This window comes from Lynx rufus, unplaced genomic scaffold (genome assembly GCF_022079265.1).
Source record: "Lynx rufus isolate CCGP_SWC_20201006 ecotype Redwood Valley unplaced genomic scaffold, mLynRuf1.p SCAF_14, whole genome shotgun sequence".
Classification (NCBI taxonomy): domain Eukaryota; kingdom Metazoa; phylum Chordata; class Mammalia; order Carnivora; family Felidae; genus Lynx; species Lynx rufus.
In genome coordinates, this window is record NW_025814828.1 from 41,238,963 (window position 1) to 41,263,269 (window position 24,307).

Consider the following 24,307-nt stretch of genomic DNA (forward strand, 5'->3'; position numbering starts at 1 on the left):
AGTAATTGGTCTGTTCAATTTTCTCTGTCTTCCTGCTTCCGTATTTTAAAAATGTATATTTATTTATTTTGAGAGAGAGAGAGGGCATGCAAGCAGGGGAGGGGCAGAGAGACAGGGAAGGGGAGAATCCCAAGTAGGCTCTGTACTGTCATTGCAGAACCCCATGTGGGGCTCCATCCCACAAACCATGAGATCATGTCCTGAGCCAAAATCAAGAACCAGACACTCAACTGACTGAGCCACCCAGGTGCCTCCCTGCTTCAGTTTTGATAGGGTGTATGTTTCTAGGAATTTATCCATTTCTTCTGGGTTGTCCATTTGTTGGCATAGTATTCTTTTACAATTGTATTTTGTGGTGTTCATCGCTCTTCTTTCCTTTGTGGTTTTGTATATTCTTTTTTTTTTCTTTGATGAGTCTTGGCTAGAAGTTTATCAGTTTTGCTGATCTTTTCAAGGAACCAGATCCTGGTTTCATTGATCTCTTCTATTGTTTTTTTTTTTTTTTCATTTTCTGCTGATAATTTTCTGCTGATAATAAAATACCATTTATTTCTGCTCTAATCTTTATTATTTCCTTCCTTTTGCTGGTTTGGGGTTTTGTTTGTCATTCTTTTTCTAGCTTCTTTAGGTGAAAGGTTAGGTTGTTTATTTGAGATTTTTCTTGCTTCTTGAGGAAGGCCTTTGTTGCTGTAAACTTCCCTCTTAAACTGCTTTTGCTGCATCCCAAAGGTTTTAGAACGTTGTGTTTTCATTTTTGTCTGTTTCTGTGTACTTTTTGATTTCTTCTTTGATTTCTTGGTTGACCCATTCATTGTTTAGTAGCATGTTATTTAACCTTAATGTATTTGTGGTCTTTCCAGATTTTGTCTTGTTGATTTCTAGTTTCATAGCAAGTGGTCAGAAAGATGCAGGGTATGACTCTGATCTTTTTGAATTTGTTGAGACTTGTTTTGTGACCTAATATGTGATCTGTTCTGGAGAACGTTCCATGTGCACTTGAAAAGAATGTGTATGCTACTGTTTTAGGATGGAATGCTTTGACTATATCTGTGAAATCCATCTGGTCCAGTGTGTTATTCAAAGCCAATGTTTCCTTGTTGATTTTCTGTTTGGATGATTTATCCATCTATGTAAGTGGTGTGTTAAAGCCCTGTACTATTGTATTACTATAGATTAATATCTTTATGTTTGTTATGAACTATTTTATATATATGGGTGGTCTCGTGCTGGGTGCATAAATATTTACAATTGTCATATCTTCTCATTTGATTTTCCCCTTTATTGTTATATAGTGTCCTTCTTTGTCTCTTGTTACAGTCTTTGTTTAAAAGTCTATTTTGTCCAAAATAAGTAATGCTACTCTGGCTTTCTTCTGACATCCATTTGTACGATAGATGTTTTTCCATCTCATCACTCTCCATCTGTAGGTGTCTTTAGGTCTAAAATCAGTCTCTTGTAAGCAGCATATAGATAGGTCTTGTTTTTTTTTTTTTTAACCCATTCTGATACCCTACGTTTTTTGATTGGAGCATTTAGTCCATTTACATTCAGAGTAATTATTGATAGATATGTATTTATTATATTTTGTACTTGTTTTGTGGTTGTTTTTCTCTGATCCTTTCTTCTCATTCTCTTTTTCATGGTTTGCTAGTTTTCTTTAGCGACACACTTGGATGCCTTTCTTTTCATTCTTTGTATATCTATTAGTGATTTTTGATTTGTGGTTACCATTAGGTTTATATATAACCTCTGTCTATAGCAGTCTATATTAAGTTGATGGTTGCTTACATTTGAGCTCTATGTGTTGAAATCAGTTTAATAAGTCCTTTAATAAGGAGCCCCTGAAAGCCTGCCCTGGCCTAGGAATCTTGAATCTTCAGTCTCTCAGAGACAGTAGCTGGGGTTATAACCTTATAGTTGGGAACTGTTTTTTTTTTATAGATTTCATTTTATTTTATTTTTGTTTAATGTTTATTTATTTATTTTGAGAGAGAATAAGAGCAGGAGAGGGGCATAGAGAGGGGGAGAGAGAGAATCCAAAGCAGGCTTCTGTGCTGTCAACATGGAGCCCGACGTGGGACTCAATCTCAGATCATGACTTGAGCCAAAATCAAGAGTTAGATGCTTAACCAACTGAGCCACCCAGGCATCTAAAGATTTTATTTGAAGTGATCTCTACACCCAATGTGAGGCCCAGACTCATAACCCTGAGGTCAAGAATCACACACCCCACCAACTGAGCCAGCCAGGCATCCTCTAGTTGTGAACTATTTTATGGAGTTTGTCATATGTCGTTTGCCAAACAAGACTAGGTTATGAGCTTATTCCGAACTTTGCCTTTGGACTACTTTTTGGCTCAGATTTTTTCACTGGGTCTTTGTCTTGGCCGACTTTTTCCACAGGAAGATCACTTTACATCCTTTGGTCATAGAGGTAGCTTCAATTAATAATGTCTAATAGCAAAGCATTAAGTGCCCTTCAAATGGAAATTCTCTAGTTCACAGTCCTTGTAGTAGTCCCTGGGAGGCATTCACAAGTTTTTGCCATAAGGCTCAATCTAAGCTCCATGTGGGCTATTGCATAATTTGTCCCTATCAACACTTGTTGACTAAGAAAGAATTCACTGAAAGGTTGCCTGGGTGGTTCAGTCCGTGTTGACTTCGGCTCAGGTCATGATCTCATGGTTCGTGAGTTCAAGCCCCGTGTCGGGCTGTGTGCTGACAGCTCAGAGCCTGGAGCCTACTTCGGATTCTGTGTCTCCCTCTCTCTGCCCCCTCCTGCTTGCACTCTGTGTCTCTCTCTCCCTCTCAAAAATAAATAAACATTAAAAAAAAGAATTCACTGAACATTTAAACAAAGAGGCATTGACTTGGGCAATTTGAATTGCAATTTATGAGATCCAAATTCAGGTGGAAACCTAAATTATTGATGGGGTTTTGGAGTGATGGGGGTTTAGAACTGATGGCCAAGAAAGAATTCTCGAGATGTCTTTGGTGCAAAAAGGTGATTTTATTAAGGTATACAGACAGGATCTGTGGGCAGGAAGAGCTGCGTTAATAGTGTGAAGGATGACTGATTGTATACTATGGAGTTGGCGGAGGTAAAGGTAAAAAGGAAAATTTCCAAAAGGATTTCCATATGCTAAAGAGGACTCTTAAAATACTGGAGGCCTGGCTATTGTCAAGTTAAGGTTGTTTTACTTCTAGTAAGGCATTAACATTATGACAGGAGGGGATTTCCGGAGAAATGTTATATTCTGTATTTGCCTCAAGTAGTTCTCAATGGGCTGCAGGTTATAAAGAAATTTAATTTTACTTGCTATTTCCTTCTTGCCTTTGTTCCCTACATCACTATGGAGGGGAGGGTGATATGAAGGGCTCCAGAAAACTGAGTCTATAGGCTTCTGGAGATTAGGCTATTGATAAGATTGCCTTCTTCTTGTAATTTACTAAGATACTTATAAACTGATGGAGACTCCTGATCTCTATCAGTTAACCATTTGTTTTCTTTCCTTTCCTTTGTTTTTGGGCAGCCAGGAATATCCCGCATATCCCACGGAGGGGGCAGGAGGCGGGGGTGGGGGGAGTGGGGGAGTGGGGGAGTGGGGAATGGGGGGTTGGGGGGGTAGGGTTTTCGTAGTGTCAGCTTGCCTTATGCTTCCTTATCATTATGTTCTGAGGAAAACAAAGACAGGGCAGATTTATATAGGCGTTTATATAGACAAAAGCCTATAGTGTCCTTCTCATTCAGGTCCTCTACACAAAACAGGGATTGAAACTAGGTTAACTGGGATTGGTTGCGTTAATATGCAAATAAGGGATTGAAACTTGTCAAATCGCCTTGTCTCCTTTCAAAGTGAAATTGGGAATGGTTTGGGTGTCCTGGTGAGGAGAAGCTAAGTCCAGGTGGAGGGCTTGGAGCTGCCTGAAATCTTTCACAGGCTCAAGCAACTGTTCTGCACTGAGGGCTCAGGCACTCTTACTGATTCCCATTTAGCGTGTCCAATTAAGATTGCTTTGAAGGGTGGATTTACATGCCTTCTGGGTTACAGTGTTGGGCAGGGAAAACATTCCCCGGTCACATACAATGTCCATCCCCATCATACAATTAGATTAATGTTTATTTATTTTTGGGAGAGACAGAGACAGAGCTTGAGCGGGGGAGGGGCAGAGAGACAGGGAGACACAGAATCCATCCGAAGCAGGTTCCAGGCTCTGAGCTGTCAGCACAGAGCCTGACGCGGGGCTCAAACTCACGGACCGTGAGATCATGACCTGAGCCGAAGTCGGAAGCCCAACCGACTGAGCCACCCAGGTGCCCCCACAATTAGATTAAAAAGTTGCAATCACTTCACATGAAGCCTGTTCAGACATACCAATTCTTCTACAAACTTTTACCTTAATTTTATCAGCCCTTATGTAGGGGAAGAAAAGTTTTCTTTTCTTCCCTTCTAGCTTCTTCGGCTGGTCTAATATTTAAATTAATATAAGACAGATCAAGAGGAGAAAAACACAATTTAATCACATGTATACCTCCTGTGTACATGGGAGACACCCAGGAAAACTGTAATTCTCCCAAAAAGGTCAAAGCCATCCCTTAAATGCCACCTTCAGCTAAAGACAAAAGAAGTAAAGTACAGTAAACAGGGGTAGGGTTCCTATGCAGACTTAAGTCACTGTCTTCTCCATGGATAAGAGTTTCTAGAGATTGAGTCACCCTGGTACAACAAGGAAGACACTTTTATAAGTGGAGATTTCCTTTATGCATGTAAATGTCTCTTACCAAATGGTAACTTCTACTCAATTTTCAGAGTTTCACCTGTGTCTGCTCTTTCTTGAAAATAAGCGGCTTAAATAATTCCCCTGCCAAAGAAGAACCTTTTGGGGTGGTAAAGTGTGCTCCCCTTAACTTACATTTCTAACTGTAGCCTCCATTAAGATTTCATCAACAGGTTTTGGTACCACAGTTCATGGGGCTCCTATATCAAGGAGTCCTGGAAACTTCTCCACCCCCTGACCATTTTACCTACTCTGCTACAATAAGCTTTTGGGTCTTCAGTGAGGGATCAAGCCAAGGGACTATGATCCTTTTGTCAATTTTTAAAAAATATTTTATTTTTAAATGCTTATTTATTTTTGAGAGAGAGAGAGAACGCGTGCGTGAGAGAGAGTGGGGGAGGAACAGAGCTAGAGGGAGACACAGAATTGGAAGCAGACTCCAGGCTCTGAACTGTCAGCACAGAGCCAGACTCAGGGCTTCAACTCACGAACCGTGAGATCACGATTTCAGCCCAAGTTGGACACTTAACCGACGGAGCCACCCAGGCGCCTCTCTAAGATGTTAAGTCATCTCTACACCCAACGTAGGGCTCAAACTCACAGATCAAGAATTGTACGCTCCACTGAATCGGCCAGGGGCCCCCTTTTGTCAACTTTTGACTTGATTAATCTGCCTAAGCATTGTCCCATGGAATTGCTTTAAACTGGGGTAAATAAAGCAGAATTGTTTGGGGCTCTTTAATATTGGGGCACCTGCGGGGGGGGGTCCCTTTGGCCCACCCAACCTTTGGTGGTGCTGTAATAAAACCTTTGTTTTATTCCCATCAATGTCTGTTTTATTCATTCCATTTCTTAATAACCATCAAAACAGGTCTATCTTGCTGGGATGAGAGTCCTGTGACTCTCCCCTTTCTGTTTCCTCTTTGTTTTGCTTTTGTAATTTTTGCTTTATTCACCTGACTTTTAAATAACTGTTGAAAAAAATTTCCACCTGGTCGGGATGAGTCCTCAGAATCCCCCCCTCTGAGTCTCCCCATTCACTTGTTAATTAACCTGATGTTTCTATTAGCATCTTTAAGATCCGGGAGGAGAAACTGAGACTACAAATTCGCTAAGGCTTCCGGAATTGTTTTTCAGTTTTGCAACAATAAGGTTGTATGGGGTATACCCTGTGAGGGGCCCCGCTTGAATCACAGCATTTCCCTTGACGTGGGTAGTGAGCTCTGAGTCCTGTATGAACCCAAACTTGCTTTTCCACTCTGTGGCACTCAAAAACCCAAGACCCAGCTCCTAAGTAAGTTATTTGCATAATCCGTTTGGTAAAGGCTCCTTGGGAAGCTAAGGGTACCGATCTACAAAATGAAACAACTCCTTCCCACTGATACCCCCACCCCCCCAATTTCAATAGTTTCTTGGCTTTGCCCTCCCCCCATCTTGATTTTTACCTTGGGGCTGGAGGCCCCGCTTTGAGGCTAGTGGCTGAGGCTCACTGAAATCTGAGCTTGGACTAGCCTCAAAGTCTGACCCAGCGTTCTCTTCTTACTTTTTGTTTGTTTGTTTCGCTATTGTAAATTACAATAACCAAGGGATTGAATATTTTGCCTTTTTCTTATGTGCTTGCTTGTTAGTTTCTCATTGCTTCCTTATGCGTTCAGTGAACAACTGCTTGGGAGTTGGATCCATTTCTAAATTTCATTGGTAATTTTTATCTTTAGTAACTGTGCATAGCACAGCTGCTCTTCCAAACCTTAGGTGACCACGTGACCACCGAGGAATCAAAGGTTCCTCCCCCACCCGCCCTTTCATCCTTCTCTTTCCAAACCACTTGTTTCCAGCCGGGGCCATTCTTAGCAAATCTCACTTGTCTGACACCAACAACGTTTGGTTCCTGGACCCAACGTGTGTGTGGGGGTGTGGGGGTGTGGGGGTGGGGGGAGGGGATTCTGACACAACACCAAGCCATTCTGATCCTATTTACCCGGAGATAGCACCGGATTCTACAGATTAAGGGTTCAGTCCTATAAGACTCCCCCTCCCCCCCTTCAGATGGCAGTCACAAGCTCAGGTTACCTGTACTTATGACCAACTGGCTATAAACCAGAGGTTCCCACGACCCCTCCTAAGGCTCAGTCAATTTTCTAGCTCGCATAACTCACATAATTAGCAGCTCACATAACTCAGAGGGACGTTTTACTTACTAGATTACCGGTGTTAAAAAGAAAACCACTGGCCCAAAGTTAAATCACTTAGGGTTGAGGCCCTGAGTCAGGAAACCAAGACTTAATACCTAACCTAACTGCAGTTTCAACCCCCTGGTAATGTCACCTTTAACCAGTCAACATGGGAATTTCCTGGGCAGCACTAGGAAATGTACTGATAGACCCCTTCCGTTCCCCCTTAGGAGGGTGACCTTGCCTAAAACAACAGATTCTTTGCTAATATTTTCCTTTTTCCTACTCCCTCTCTACCTTTAAAAACCTTTCCCTTTCTGTAGCCCTTTGGAGCTCCCCTCTTCTTGGTAGACCAGATGCTACTCAATTCATGAATCAATTCATAAAGCCCATTAGATCTTTAAACTTTAGTCCATTAAAAAAAAGGAAATAAAATTTACACGGTTGAATTTTTGTTACTGTTTTAAAATTTATTTATTTATTTATTTTGAGAGAGAGAGAGAGAGAGAGAGAGAGTGCGAGCAAGCATGAGCAGGGGAGGGGCAGAGAGAGAGGGAGAGACAGAGAGAGACACCGAGAGAATCCCAAGCAGGCTCTGCTCTGTCAGTGCGGAGCCCTACTTGGGGCTCGAACTCATGAACCATGAGATCATGATCTGAGCCGATATCAAGAGTCAGATGCTTAACCGACTGAGCCACCCAGGGGCCCCTTTTTTTGTTGTTTTTAAATTTTTGTTAGTTAACACCGGTTTATTACAGCCAGACGGAAGAGATGCATAGGGCAAATTATGTGGGAAGGGACAGAGTTTCCATGCCCTCTCTAGGAGTGCCATTCTCCCTGAATCTCCATGTGTTCACCAACCCGGAAGCTTTTTATTTCCTCTTCTTAGCTGAGGATAGTTTCACCAGATACAGAATTTGTAGTTGACAATTCTTTTCTCTCAGCACTTTGAAAAATGTTATGCCTCTTCCTTCTGGTCTCCACATGAGAAATATACTGTCATTTTTATTGAAAAATTGTTTTTCATTAAAAAAATGGGGATATAGGGGCACCTGGGTGGCTCAGTCAGTTGGGTGGCCGACTTCGGCTCAGGTCATGATCTCACCATCCGTGAGTTCAAGCCCCACATCGGGCTCTGTGCTGACAGCGCAGAGCCTGGAGCTTGCTTCAGATTCTGTGTCTCCTTCTGTCTCTGCCCCTTTCCCCACTAGCACTCTGTCTCTCTTTGTCTCAAAAATAAAATAAAAACATTAAAAAAAAATTTAAAAACGGGGATATAATTGACATATAACATTGTGTGTGCTCAAGGGGTATAAATGTATTGATACATTTATGCATTGCTGTATGATCACCACCATAGCATTAGCTAATACCTTCATTCTGTCACATAGTTACCATTCCTTTTTTGTGGTGAGAACATTTAAGATCTACTCTCTTAGCAATATTAAGGATATGATATAGTATCATTAGCTATATTCATTATGCTGTGCATTAGATCTCCAGAACTTATTTATTAGTTGCAAGTTTGTACCCTTAAACAACATCTCCCTAATTGTCTCACCCAATCTGCTGTCATTTATTTGTTTGTTTGTTTATTTAAAATTTTTTTAAGGTTTGTTTATTTTTGAGGGAGAGAGAGACAGAGCATGAGTGGGGGAGAGGCAGAGAGAGAGAGGGAGACACAGAATCCAAAGCAGGCTCCAGGCTCTGAGCTGTCAGCACAGAGCCAAACACGGGGCTCGAACCCATGAACCTTGAGGTCATGACCTGAATCGAAGTTGGACACTTAACTGACTGAGCCAGTCAGGCACCCCTATTTATTTATTTTTTTAAGTAGGCTTTATGACCAGCATGGAGCCTAAAATGAGACTTGAACTCATGACCCTGTGATCAAGACCTGAGCTGCGACCCAGACCGAGTCAGATGCTTAACCATCTGAACCACCCAGGCATCTCCAATCTGCTGTCATTTAAATTGGTGTTCCCTTAAAGGCAATGCTTTGTCTCTGGTTGCTTTCAAGATATTTTCATTGTCTTTAGTTTTCAAAAGTTTAGTTATGATATATATTGACGTGAACTTTTTTGGGGGTTTATCCTGTTGAGATTGCCTCGGCTTCGTGGATCTGTAGGTTTGTGTCTTTTGCCAAATTTGGAACATTTCATTACTTCATATACTCCTTTGGGGGCTCAGTTGAAAGAGCGCGTGACTCTTGATCTTGGGGTTCTGAGTTCGGGCCCCACGTTGGGTGTAGAGATTACGCAAAAATAAAATCTTAAAACAAACAAACAAACAAACAAACACCCAAATACTATTTTGGCCTCACTGTCTTTCATAGTTCTGGGACTTCCATGGTAATGAATGCTACGTCTTTTGTTATTGTCTCATAGTTCAATATTTTCCGTCAATTTCCTCTCTGTTGTTATGATTGGATTGATTCTCTTGATCAGCTTTCAAATGTATTGATACTATCTTCTGTCATCTCCACTCCACTCCTAAGGCTATGAAAAAAAGGACAACAGGCCCCAAATGGAGTCATTTGTGCTAAACCCACATCACCAAATGGAGACTTAATAGCTAACCTAATTGTAGTTTCAGTCTTTCCCTGGGATGTAATCTAAACCAGTCAGTCTGGAATTTCCTGGTCAGCACTAGTGAGGTAATTGCTCGTAGACCCCCAAAGGAAGGTGACCTTGCCTGAAACAATTTGCTCTCTAGTAACTTCCTTGTCCTGCCTCCTAATACTTATAAAAAATCTTCTAGTTTGTGCAGGTCCTTTGTATTTGCTGGATGGAACGTTGCTAGATTCAGGAATCATTGAATAAAGCCGATGAGAGCTTTAAATTTACTCAGATGGATTTTGTTTTTTGCAAAGCCCATCCAGTGAGTTTTTCATCTCTTTTATTGTATTTTTCAGTGCTGTAATTTCCATTGGGTGTTTAAAAAACAACTTCTGTTTCTTTGCTGAGGTTTTTCTTGTTTTGTATGTGTTCTAAGAGAGTTTGTGGAATGTAGAATTGATTGTTGAAACATCTGATGATGGCTGCTTTAAAGTCCTGGTCTGATAATCTGAAATTCTGAGTCATCTCACTGCTGGCGTCAGTTGATTGTCTTTCCTCATTCAAGTTGTGATTTTCTTGGTCCTTGGAATGATGGATAATTTTCCATTGTATCCTGGGCATTTGTCTATGATGTTAGGAGACTCTGGGTCCTATTAAAATCTTTTATTTCAGCGGCCCGTTACCCGGTTTAGCATGAAGGTTTTGACCCAGTTTTTGTGTCATAGTTCCAATGGAAGTGTGTTTTTCTTTCTTTCTTTTAAGTTTATTTATTTATTTTGAGAGAGAGAGGGAGCACAAGTGGGGGAGGGGCACAGAGAGAGAGAGAGAGAGAGAGAGAGAGAAAGGGAGACTCCCAAGCAGGTTCCATGCTGTCAGCACAGAGCCCAACGCGGGGCTCAAACTCATGACTCGTGAGATCATGACCTGAGCCAAAGTGGGACACTTAACCGGCTGAGCCATCCAGGCGCCCTGGAAGTTTATTTTTCAGAAAATTTGTGGTGTTATTTTCATCTGCTTGGTCTATCTGGTATCTCTGGGGGTTCCATTTATTTCTGCTGGTTTATGCCTGAGGGGGTGGAAAAGATTTCTACAAGCCAGACCTCCGGGTGTCCCCCTGTGGTAGAGGGATATGATGGGCTCCTGTGACCAGTGCTTTATGGTTGCTGAAGGGGAATCGTAGGCTTGCAAGGTCAAAGTGGCATCGGGGCCAGGATGCTTGTTGTGGCTGAGTCCCTTTTGCTGGTTCCTCCTGCCTGCCCCATTATCTCCGGTCACATGACAGGTTTTCCAAGTCTGGCTGCCTGCTTGGATTCTTCGTGCTGATTTCACCCACTTGCCTTGTGCTTCCTGTTGGGAGAAGAAAATCTCAGGTCTGGGAGGCCTTCAAGGGAAAAGAAGTTTTCCTCCTGCTGTGGCTGCATCCGTCCTACAGCTTCCCCCTGCCTGTGGCAGTGCTGGTGGGAGAGGGCAGTCTCAGGCCCAGTAGAGAAGGAGAGAACTTCTCTCTTATTATAAACCGGCTCCCAATCCATCCCCTTGTGGTTACTGGGCTTGCCTCGTGTGGTCAGAGGGACTTCCATTTGATCCAGGGGAGAAATGAACCTACTTAAGCTGCCTCATGTTGCTCGGTTGGATGTCAGGAAATGCTGGGCCCAAGTTGCCTTCTGTTGGGTGGGTGATGATATGGGAAACAAAGGCAAAAGAAAAAATTAAATTGCCTTACTACTTACAGCCCACTGACAAGTCCTTGAAACAGGCAGAATGACCTGGGGGGCGCCTGGGGGCCTCAGTCAGTTAAGCATCTGACTCTTGATTTCAGCTCAGCTCATGATCTCACAGCTCATGAGTTCGAGTCCCACGTTGGGTTCTGTGCTGACAGTGCGGAGCCTGTTTGGGATTCTCCCCCACCCCTCTCTCTCCAATAAATGAATAAATAAAACTTAAAAAAGAAAAAATGACCTTCCTCTGTACCTCAGCTGCCTCGATGTTGATACTTTGCTAAGGGCAGAAGGCAATCTTAGCCCAATCCCCCAAGATCCTGTGAGTCTACTCTAAACATACAAATCCCTTTGGAAATTTCCTTTATCTTTATTCCAACAAGATGTATGTTGGCAATCATACTCCCAGCATATGGCTCACTGATTAACATCTGAAGGGTCTCATGACTGAGGTTTTACTAAACATTAATAAGTGACCTTTTCCTAACAATAGCTGGCCCCCTCAGGGCCTTGGAAACCTTGTTTCCAAAATACCTTGGAGATTTGTGCTGTCTCTAATCTCCTCTCAGCTTGAAAGTATATAATTGGCCACTCTTCACACCCTAATGCAGCTCTTTCTGCCCGTGGATTCTGTCCCCATGCTTTAATAAAACCACCTTTTTTTAAAAAAAATGTATTTATTTGAGAGAGAATGAGCACAAGCACGGTAGGAGCAGAGAGAAAGGGAGACAGAATCCCAAGCAGGCTCTATGACATCAGCACGCAGCCCGATGCAGGGCTCGAACTCACGAACCTGAGCCCAGATGAAGAGTCAGACACTTAACTGTGCCACCCAGGCACCCCAATAAAACCGCCTTTTTGCACCGAAGACATCTCAAGAATTCTTTCTTGGCCGTCAGCTCCGAACCCCAACATTTCCACATCAGGGGGAATATAAGATGCCCTTCAGTTGTGCTGTACCTCCATTCCTGGGATCCTAAATGAATTCACTTTTTTTTTTTTTTTTACCACCCTTCATCCCTTTTCTTTTGATGTTTTCTTCTTTTATTTCTAGGGTTGATAGTTGTACTTAGCAAGAGGGAACAGGGAGAAATGGGTCTATGCTATCTTGTTGGGACTGGAAACTTCTATTTTTTTAAATATTTATTTATTTTGGGGAGAGTGCAAGTGGGGGGAGGGGCATAAAGAGGGGTCAGAGGATCTGAAGCGGGCTCTGCGCTAACAGGCTGACAGCAGAGGGCCCGATGTGGGGCTTGAACTCACGAACCGCAAGATCACAACCTGAGCCAAAGTACGATGCTCAACAGACTGAGCCACCCAGGTGCCCCTGGAAACTTCTATTTTTTAACCATCCACACCTCAGGTCTGAACTCAAACCCAAGCTTCTGTTAACTCTTCCACCATTAGTGCTACTTTATTCTGTCCTTGAACGTGGACTTCTGTCCACAATCTTTTGTTGATCTTTTACAGATCTTCAACCCTGGTCTCTATGAGCTCTTCTACCGCCCATGCCTACGTGGTCTACAACTCAAAACCATGCCTGTTTAACTTGACCACCACCAGTGGCACATTGTCTAGAATTGTGCCACGTGATATGGCAGACACTAGCCACATGTGGTTATTCAGCACTTGAGATGAAGCAAGTGAGACTGAGAATTGAATTTTAAATTATATTTATTTTTATTAACTAAACATTTAAAATAGACAATTCAGTTATTGGAAAACTTAAAAAAATTTTTTTAACACTTATTCATTTTTGAGAGGCAGAGACAGAGCATGAGCAAAGGAGGGGCAGAGAGAGGGGGAGACACAGGGTCCGAAACAGGCTCCAGGCTCCTAGCTGTCAGCACAGAGCCCGACGCGGAGCTCGAACCCACAAACTGCGAGATCATGACCTGAGCCGAAGTCAGACGCTTAACCGACTGAGCCACCCAGGCGCCCCAATTATTGGAAAACATTTAACATATGTTGGGACCAATTTGTGAGTATTAATCTGTTTTCAAATGTAAATTTTATGAAATCTAAATACACATCAAATATTTCTGGTGAAAATTTAGTATTCTGTGACATGTTGCAAGTGCATCTGACTTCTCAGACTTATTACAACCAAAAGAATGCCAAATATCCCATTAGTAATTTTAAAAGTTGACTACAAGTTGAAATGATAATGTTTTGGCTTTGTAGTTTAAATAAAACCCATCATTACATTTCATTTGTTTCTTTTTCTTTTTAATGTGTCACCTGTCTGCAGCCCCTCATGCCAAGTTTCCTCCTCCTCCTCTTCCACTTGGGTTGAGGCTGCTGTTTTGCATCAAAGTGATTTAGATTCTCTAGGCAAGAGTGAGAGGCTTCATTCTTATTGGTGTCATTTGGAACAGCAGGGTTATTTCTGCGTACTAACACGGATGCTCACATTTTGCTGGCCATGGAAACCAAACCCTGCCTCTCACACGGAGTCATTGGCCAGCCGCACCCTCTGTCCAAAGCAATCTCAGGCCTTGCCCCCGCCCACTTCCACTTCCCTCCCATAGCATCATCTATCTATACCCCCTCAGACTATGCCCTGCCCCCTCCCTGCATTGGACAATGGAGACTTCTGCTGATTTACAGACCCAGCAGCCTTATTTGAGTCGGGAGGCCAGAGCCTGATTCTTCTGCTCAGCCATTCGTTAACTGCACCTTCTGTCTACAGCTTCTCAGGTGTCACTTTGGCCTCCTCATTTCACTTGGCATTGGGGGTTGCTACATGGTAACAGTTTACCATAGGCTGAGGAGGCTGAAAGTCCAACTTCTCCTGCAGTCATTGGCTAACTATTTGTCTGTAGCTAGTCAGGCTAGACCCTGACTCTCCTACTCGGCACATAGCAACAGGGGCTTCTCCCTAGTAACAGGCTTGCTGCTTCATCTCATTGGCCACTAGAAACGAGACCCCACCTCTCCTACACAGCCATTGGCCAGCTGTACCATTTATCTGCAACCCACGGACTGGGTCTGGACAAGAGAGCTCAAATTGCTGGTTTCCATTAACTCTTCCACGACCGCTGTTCATCCGGTTGGCACTTGAACTGGTCATTTGTTATCTAATCCAGCTTCATTGATGACTCTGGTCAAAATCTAAAATCCAAGCCCTTGTTGACATTTCTATCACCCCTGGACCAATTTCCAACCCTATCTACTATGGTTCCAGTCTGACTCAGAGCTCTGATAACTCTTCTACTATCAATGCTTTTCTGGCATGGTTTAGCATTCAGCCTTCAATTAATTATTTCTTAATCAATGCCCCTTTGATCTGGAGCTTCAACCCAGGTCTGTTAAATTAGGACTGATCTCAAACTTGACCTCGGTGAACCCTTCCAAACTTAATGACCTTGATAAAGCCTACCTGATAAAGACCACCAGGGTCACATCCATAGTTTGACCATAATGGGTTTATTAACTGGCTGCAGCAAGGGAGACCACACACCATGAGAACTGCGGGGGATCTCACCTAGGGTGGCCAACTTGTTCAGGTTTGCCTGTGACTTTCCTAGTTTTAGCAATGATTGTCCCTCGTCTCGGTAAATCCCTCAGTCTTGGGCCAACAGGGATGGTAGATCACCCTAGTCTTGGCAAACAAAGGGGGAAATGGGATCACTGCAGGATTTGGGGGAAGAGCTGAGTTTAGTTAAAATTCAAAAAGAAGCAGGGTTTTGATCAGCCCAAAGCAAAGCAAGTTGGTATGTAAAAGAGTCAATGTTCAGTCTGGACGGTGAAGTGGATTCAGGGGCCTTTTTATTTAGAAACACTAAAGTAAAAATAGATGTGACAGGTTGACTCCAGTTGCCCCTTATTTGAGCCTCTGAACATGGGCTGGAAAGTGAAGCTGTTCCTCTATGTTAAAGTGACTTGGATCCTCCAGGCACCAGGAGGATGTTTTATTCTTATTGATATAATTTCAAATAGCCAAGTTTCTGATAGTCTATGATTTTAGAGAAAAAGTTTTCCCAGCAGGTTTGGGACAAGGATGAGGCACTCACCTCAAAGTGCAAAATGTAAGGGAGTACCAGAAAACCTCAGTAATCGAGATAAATAACATTTTAGTGCAATGTTTTCAGAAGTCAAAATTAATGCAAAAATCCATGATGAACAAAATACCAAAACTTTAGATGCCTGTATTAGTTATCTATTGCTGTGTCTAATATCTCATTAGTAGATAATAGATATTAGTATGTAACCAATTACCCTGAAACATAGAAGCTTAAAGAAAACATTTATTATCTCACAGTGTCTGTGGGCTTAAGAACTTGGGAGTGGCTTGGCTTAGAGATCCTGCCTTAAGGTCTCTAACTGATGTTAGGGTCAGGTTATTGGCTGGGGCTATAGTCACCTGAGGCTGGAGGCTGGCTCATTCATATGGCTATAGGCTAGGAGACTCAGTTCCTCACTGGCTACTGGTAGGCGTGGTTGGCACATGGGCCTCTTTTCAAAGGCTGCCTGAGTGTCATTATGACATAGCAGCTGGCTTCTCCCTGCGTGAGTGATATGAGGGATGGAGCAAGAGAGAGAGAGGGAGAGAGAGAACAATATGGAAGCCTCAATCTTTTCTCATCTCATCTCTGAAGTGACAAACCATCACTTCTGACCTTGAACCTTGGGCCTCCATTAACTATTCCATGTCCATATCTTAGGAAAATATGAAATTTTCAGCATCATCAATCTCCCTGGTTTGATCTAAAAACATCTGTTAATGATTTTGCCAGAAATCCCCATCTTGTTTTACAGGCCGTTAGCCCAGTCTTGTCAGCAGCCTTCCACCGTGAATGAACCTCTACCTTCAATGGTCCTCAGGTCCAGTTCTTGAAATTGGGCCTCTGCTATCCTTCAAACACCATTTCCCCTCTGGTTTGAACTGGAACCCAGACCCTTGGCAACATATGTCTGTTTTGGAAGTCTAATCAAAAGGACATTGATGGTAGAAAAGTTAACCATGGTCCAATAGTTGAGACATGGATCAGAGAGGCATTGATAGTGGAAAATTAACATATGACTAGTCTCTTTGTCTATCAAAAAAGGGCACATATGATAAAAGAGCATCTTGGATTCATGGTCAGAATACAGGGACACAGATGATGAAATCATTAATAGAACACATGAATTTAGATCAGAAGAATGCAACATAGGTATTGGTAAAGAAAGGCCCAGGTTTGAGATCAGCCCAGGAGGCATTGATGGTGGAGGTTAGCGGAATCTAGGATTTGAGTTGTTGGCCAAAAGTCATGACAATAATAAGTTATGGAAATTTCTTTAGAAGTGTGTGTCTCACAGCAATGTTCTCACATTTGCTACTCTGTCTTCCAGTCAATTCACAAATTCTGAGAGGCTGACACTCTAACTCTCCAGATTGTTGCACTGAGGCCCAGAGAGAAGATCTGAATGTCCTTAGGACACACAGCAATCCACGCCCAAGCTAACTAGGCTTAGCACACAACACAAATCTGTTGTGTTTGAAATGCCTTCAGCAGGGAAAAGAGCCCTCCACCTCTTGTCAGAGAAGGCCTGCAGGATGGTTACATGTAGAAATAGGTTTTATTTTTTTTTAAGTTTACTTATTCATTTTTTGAGAGAGAGTGCGTGCGTGGGAAAGGGGCAGAGAGAGAGGGAGAGAGAATCCCAAGCAGGCGCCATGCTGTCAGCACAGAGCCCGGCGCTGGGCTCGAACTCACAAACCACAAGATCTTGAGCTGAGCGGAAATCAGGAGTTGGTCGCTTAACCAACTGAGCCACCCAGGTGCCCCAGGAGTAGGTTTCAAAGAATGTTTAAGATAAGGGTTCAGAGGTGAAGAACCCCTAGAATCCTCTCTTCTCTCCCAAGAGTAAGTAGTAACTCCTAAATTCCCATATAAGAGAGGCTAAGCGGCTGCAACCTGGTTGATAGGAGGAGTTGGGGGCGTGTCTTGGAGATGTAGTTTCAGCGAAAGTAAGCTTATAACGTTTTCTAAATATTCTTCTGTTAACAATTTGCTTAAAAATATTAGTTGTCCTCTCTAAAGAAGACATCCGGATGGCCAACAGGCACATGAAAAGATGCTCAGTGTCGCTCCTCATCAGGGAATTACAAATCAAAACCACACTCAGATATCACCTCACGCCTGTCAGAGTGGCCAAAATGAACAAATCAGGAGACTATAGATGCTGGAGAGGATGTGGAGAAACGGGAACCCTCTTGCACTGTTGGTGGGAATGCAAACTGCTGCAGCCGCTCTGGAAAACAGTGTGGAGGTTCCTCACAAAATTAAAAATAGACCTACCCTATGACCCAGCAGTAGCACTGCTAGGAATCTACCCAAGGGATACAGGAGTACTGATGCATAGGGGCACTTGTACCCCAATGTTTATAGCAGCACTCTCAACAATAGCCAAATTGTGGAAAGAGCCTAAATGTCCACCAACTGACGAATGGATAAAGACATTGTGGTTTATATACACAATGGAGTACTACGTGGCAATGAGAAAGAATGACATATGGCCCTTTGTAGCCACGTGGATGGAACTGGAGAGTGTGATGCTAAGTGAAATAAGCCATACAGAGAAAGACAGATACCATATGTTTTCACTCTTATGTGGATCCTGAGAAACTTAACAGGAACCCATGGGGGAGGGGAAGGAAAAAAAAAAAAAAAGACGTTAGAGTGGGAGAGAGCCAAAGCATAAGAGACTGTTAAAAACTGAGAACAAACTGAGAGTTGATGGGGGGTGGGAGGGAGGGGAGGGTGGGTGATGGGTATTGAGGAGGGCACCTTTTGGGACGAGCACTGGGTGTTGTATGGAAACCAATTTGGCAATAAATTTCATATATTGAAAAAAATATTAGTTGTCCATATCAAAGGCTATTGTTATTATTATTATTTATTTCTAGCTACTGTCATTTTAGTGGGGTAATGGAGGTAATGGAGGTTGAGGGGGATTCAATTCCCCTCGATACCAATTCCAGCACATCGTAACAATGTACCACCATGCCTCTCCCCACTCTTCTCCAGTGGTATCGCCCAGGAGGGGATCAACAATAACCTGAGTTTCCCCCCTCTTTCCAGTGGTATCTCCAAGGAGAGGACTATACCACCCCGACTCCTTCCCTTTCTTGCCCAGAGGTATCTGTCAGGAGGGGGACTGTACCATTTTAATTTCTCCTTTCCTCTGAGTGACATCTTCCAGGGGGGAACTAATCTTGACTTTTACCCCTCTCCTCAGTGGTATCTCCCTTGAAGATGAGGGCACATCTCCCCTGCCCCCGGCACCTCTGCTTCTGTCACGTTTGCACAGACCTATAGAACCCAGTTCCAAAGACCAGCTCTTCTGGAATGCTTGCCTTCAGAAGGTTTCTACCCCTGAACAACGCCCCCCCCGCCCCCGCCTTCGGTGGAACAGCCCACTGTACGGAATGGGCGCTAAGATGGCGGCCCCCATGGAGGAAAGCCTGGGCACAGCCATATTCCTCGCCCAACAACGCCACTCGTGGACAAAGTCTCTGCCGATCCCTAACTTCACCTTGCTCGGAGTGAGTAGACCACAGCATCACAGCCCTTACGATCGTGTGCGAGAACAACCACGCAGAAGGGGCACGGTCAGGGGTGAGGACAGGAAACGGAAGTGGCCCTCAGAGGACGTTTAAGTCCTGTTGGCGCGCGACGCTAAAGCGAGTGCACGAGGTTTTGTGGCGTGACAGTCCAGTGATTTTTGAGGTGATGGCTTTGTTGGCTTTTGGGAATGATGAATTGTCAGTTTGTGAGGTCCATTGGTGGGGAGTTAAGGAATCTGGTGAATAGGAATCTGTGCAGGTCAGGGATAGGGGATTCTGGGGTGGTCAGGTTTTTAGATAGCTTGCTGCTTCTTGTTGTCAAGTCTTAATAGAGTGTGTGTTTAGGTTTTTCCTTATCAGTCTCCCCAGAGATTTGCTAATCTTATTAGCCTTCACAAAGAACCAACTTTTGGCCTTGTTCATCCTCTCTGATGTACCTTTGTTTTCTATTAATTTCTACTCTTATCTGTACCATTTTCTCTGTAACTTTTTAAGTCGAGACGTTACTTCATGAATGTTCACCCTTTCTTCATTGTTAAAAACCATGTAGAACGTGAATTGCTCTTGAAGAATCTCTTTAGCTGCATTCCACACATTTTGTACACACCATCTTACTATTACTGAGTTTTGTGTTTCTTTTTTGTTTATTCTTTACATTACTTTAATATAATGCTTTTGGCAGGGTTGACATTTTTATTACATTTTCTTATCCAAGGATATGGTATATCTGTGTGACTATTTTATATTTGTCAATTTTTGTTTAAATCATACTCGTCCAACTCCTTAAGTATATTTTGTGTATTTCTTGCTATCATTATCAATGGATTTTTGTTTTCCCGTTTTCATTTGTTTGATTATTGTTGCCATTACAGAGGAAAAATTATCTGCTCTTATAATTTTATCTGGTATCCAGCCCCTTATCAAATTGCTCTGAACGCTAGTAGTGTCAGGTTTTCTTTGTGTAAAATCATATCACTGGCAAGGAAAGCCACATTTCTATTAACTTGCAACATTTATTCTCCTTGTTTCATCTCTCATAGAGCCAGCAAAACAATTTTGAGTCATGTCAGACATCCCTATCTTGTTCGTGATTTTAACGGCAATAGCGTCATCATTTTACTTTTTAGCATAATATTTCAGGGCTATGCTTGGTAGATGATTTTTTGTGATATTTAAGTGATTTACTTCTTCCCTAGTTTTAGTTGGAGTTTTATTAGTAATATCTGCAGAATGGTGTCAAATGCTTTTCTGGTGTAATTTAATAGCAGCATTCCCCCCCCCATGTATTGATTAATAAATAACATTAATGTTGAATCATCTTCTGGAAAGAAGAGGTTAAGAGCTTCCTGTAGAAGAATTTAAGAGGGATTTTTCACCCTATAAATGGCAAAATAATTAAAGAGGGCAGAAGAGAGACCTTTCATTCAGGTTTCCAGGTTTCCTGCCTCCTCGGTCACCCACTAGGTCCCCATGGACAAGTCCTTCCTCTGTCCACCTCATAGGGCTTTAGCACCATTTGTTGCCCCAGTTCTGCCCTCCCCACAAACCCCGATCTACCCTGAACCTGGAATTGAGGAGTAGGCTGGCTAGGTAAGGTGTGAAGCTCCCTAGGGAGCCACCCCAGAATCAAGGACTCTGAGGTCATCAGCGTGACTTCAGATATCATGATTGTTTTCATAATCCACCCTAACACTCAGATTGGGCGGTGCTGAATTTTGTGGTGTGAATGTAGAATGACACTGATGACATGGATACTGTCCTTTTAGGATTTCTTGGTGTCCCTGTGGAGCTGTTGAGTTTCCTCCTTACTGGAGGCTGCGGGATCTTCCATTCATTCTGACCGCAGCCCACATACAGACTCCCCTCCAGCTTTGGAAGGTGGGCTGAGACCCAGGGTGAACATGCCAGCTACTGGGAAATCACCCCAGAGGTTCCCTGCCCTGGTTCCAGGACAGCCTGGCAGATCCTTTGAGGTAAGGAGGAGGAGCCTACTTAACACATTTTTTCTTTTATTTTTTTAAGGTAAATTTTAATTTTGAGATCATTGTAGATTCAAATGCAATGTACCATTTACACACTTTTCTCCAATGGGAACATCATGCAAAACCTTGGTACAGTATCACAGCCAGGCTATTGACATATGGAACATTTCCATCACCACAAGGACCCCCTCATCTTGCCTTTTACATTTTTTTTAATGTTTATTTATCTTTTGAGAGAGAGAGACAGAGCGCAAGTGGGCGAGGGGCAGAGAGAGAAGGAGACACAGAATCCAAGGCAGGCTCCAGGCTCCGAGCTGTCAGCACAGAGCCCGACGCGGGGCTCAAAGTCACGGACCACGAGATCATGACCTGAGCGGAAGTCGGGCGCTTAACCCACTGAGCTGCCCAGGCCCCCTCATCTTGCCTTTTAGTAGCCACTTCCTTCCTCCCCCTACTCCCTCCTTGACTCCTGGCTGTCACTAATCTGTGCTCTCATTCTGTAATTTTGTCATATCAAGCATGACATAGGAATGGAATCATACACTATGTAACCTTTTGGGACTGGATTTTACTCAGCGTAATTCTCCGGAGATTCATGCAGATTGTTGCATTTACGAATAGCTTGTTCTTTTTTCTTGCTGAGCAGTATTCCATGGTATAAATGTACTGCAGTTTGTTTAACCAACCTCTAGTTGAAGGGAATCTGGGTTGTTTCCAGTTTTTGGCTATTATGAATAAAGATCCTGTGATCGTTTGTGTAAGGATTTTGTAGGAGATGAATGACAATTGCTGGATTGTATGCTAAGTGCATTTCAAACAATTAATGGACTTAATTTCTGTAGTACAGTTTTAGATTTGCAGAATAATTGAGAAAAGAGTACGTGCAGGTCCATTACCGCTCTGTATTCCCCTACAGTTTCCCCATTATTCTTTTAAATGTTTATTTATTTTTGAGAGAGAGAGAGAGAGAGAGTGAGCGAGCGCGAAGGGGAGATGCAGAGAGAGAGAGAGAGAGAGAGAGAGAGAGAGAATGAGAATCCCAAGCAGGCTCCGTGCTGTCAGCATAGAATCCAATGCGGGACTCAATCTCACGAACCATGAGATCATGACCTGAACCAACATCAAGATGGTGACCTGAGCCGAAATCAAGAGTCGGACCCATTTCCAACACTTAACCAACTGAGCCACCCAGGCACCCCTATAACTCATTTGTTTTTACCACTGAATAATATTCCATTGTATGAATGTGCCAGTTTGCCTGTCCATTCACCTATTGAAGGACATCTTAGCCGTTCCCAGTTCTTGGCAATTATGAGTAAAGCTGCTATCAACATTTATATTCAGGTTTTTATTTTATTTTAGTTCTAATTTTTTTTTTAGAGAGAGAGAGAGAGAGAGAGAGAGAGAGCATGTGTGTGCACGAGACGGGGAGAGGTAGAGGAGCCCAGTGCTGGGGTCTATCCCAAGACACTGGCATCGTGACCTGAGCTGAAATCAAGAGGCAGACGCTCAACCCAGCCGCCCCTATATGCAGGTTTTTGTGTCGACGTAAGTTTCCAGTTCACTTGGGTAAATAACTAGGAGTGCAACGATAGGTCGTATGGTAAGACTGGCTTTGTGAGAAACTGCCAAGCTGTCTTCCCAAGTTCTTCACCATTTTGCATTCTCACCAGCAATGGACGAGAGCATTCCTGTTGCCCCACATCCTTGTCAGCATTTGGTGTTGTTGGGTTTTTGGATTTTAACCATTCTAGTAGGTGTGTGATGGTATTTCCTTGTTTTGATTTGCAATTCCCTAATGAAAAATGACGGTGAACGTAGTTTGTACGTGCTCATATGCCATCTGTATATCTTCTTCAGTCAAGTGTCTACTCAGATCTTGTCCATTTTTTTTAATTGGATTGGTTGTTTCCTTAGTGTTGAGTTTTAAGAGTTGTTTGTATATTTAAAAAATTTTTTTTAACGTTTTATTTATTTTTGAGACAGAGAGAGACAGAGCATGAACAGGGGAGGGTGAGAGAGGGAGGGAGACACAGAATCTGAAACAGGCTCCAGGCTCTGAGCTGTCCGCACAGAGCCTGACACAGGGCTCGAACTCACGGACCGCGAGATCATGACCTGAGCCGAAGTCGGACGCTTAACCGACTGAGCCACCCAGGCGCCCCAAGTTGTTTGTATATTTTAAATATAAGGGACTTGTATTTAAACATGTCCTGCAAATACTTTTCTCTCATTCTTAGGCTTGTCTCTTTATTTTCTTAATGGTGTCCCTTTAAAAAAAAAAAAAGGTTATTTATTTATTTTGAGAGACAGAGAGAGCGAGCTGGGGAGGGGCAGAGAGAGACAGAGAGAGAGAATCCCAAGCAGGCTCCTACGCTTGTCAGCTTGGAATCCGACGTGGGGCTTGATCTCGCGAACCGTGAGATCATGACCTGAGCTGAAATCAAGAGTTGGATGCTTAACCAACTGAGCCTCCCAGGCAGGCACCCCACAGTGTCTTTCATAGAGCAGAATTTTAAAATCTTAATAAAGTCCAACTTGTCAATTTTCCTTTTATGAATCATGCTTTTGGTGTTGTATTTTAGAACATCTCCAGACCCGAGTCACTTAGTTTTTCCCTTGTTATCTTGTAGAAGTTTTATAGTTTTACATTTTGCATATATGTCTAATATCCATTTATTTTTTTTCTTTTATTTATTTATTTTTTATAAATTTTTTTTTAATGTTTTATTTATTTTTGAGAGACAGAGAGAGACAGCATGAGCAAGGGAGGGGCAGAGAAAGAGGGAGACACAGAACCTGAAGCAGGCTCCAGGCTCCAAGCTGTCAGCACAGAGCCTGACGTGGGGCTTGAACTCACGAACTGCGATATCATGTCCTGAGCCAAAGCCCGACGCTCAACTGACTGAGCCACCCAAGTGCCCTCTTTTCTTTTTTTTTTAAAGTTTATTTATTTATGAGAGGGCCAGCACGAGTGGGGGTGGGGCAGAGAGTGAGAGGGGAAGACACAGAATCCGAAGCAGCCTCCAGGCTCTGAGCTGTCAGCACAGAGCTCAACGTGGGGCTTGAACCCATGCAAGATCATGACCTGAGCTGAAGTCGACACTTAACCGACTGAAACACCCAGGCGCCCCGTTCTTTATCCATTTATTTATTGATCGACACTTAGGTTGTTTCCATAGTTTGACTATTATAAATAATAATGCAATAAGCATAGGGATATATATATCAGTCCTCAGTTTGTTCTCTATAGGTGTCTCTTTTTTTTTAAACTTTTTTTTTTTTAATGTTTGTTTATTTTCGACACAAGGACAGAGCGTGAGCAGGGGAGGGGCAGAGAGAGGGGAAGACACAGAATCAGAAGCAGGCTCCAGGCTCTGAGCGGTCAGCCAGAGCCCGATGTGGGGCTCGGACTCACGAACCTCGAGATCATGACCTGAGCCAAAGTCGGACGCTCAACTGACTGAGCCACCCAGGTGCCCCTACAGGTAAGTGTCTCTTATGGTTGGTTAAGCATCTGACTTCTGCTCAGGTCATGATCTGAC

At 43.1% G+C, this 24,307-nt stretch overlaps 1 protein-coding gene across 1 annotated transcript in view; it reads left to right on the forward strand.

Annotated features, from left to right (window-relative positions):
- Positions 1–20,581: 20,581 nt before the first annotated feature.
- ZNF157 (zinc finger protein 157) overlaps positions 20,582–24,307 on the forward strand; it is a 35,136-nt gene continuing 31,410 nt past the window's right edge. Inside the window, exon 1 of the mRNA XM_047076405.1 lies at positions 20,582–20,753. Within this exon, the coding sequence (XP_046932361.1) occupies positions 20,682–20,753 (72 nt within the window). The 5' untranslated portion in view covers positions 20,582–20,681. The remainder of the gene's footprint in view (positions 20,754–24,307) is intronic.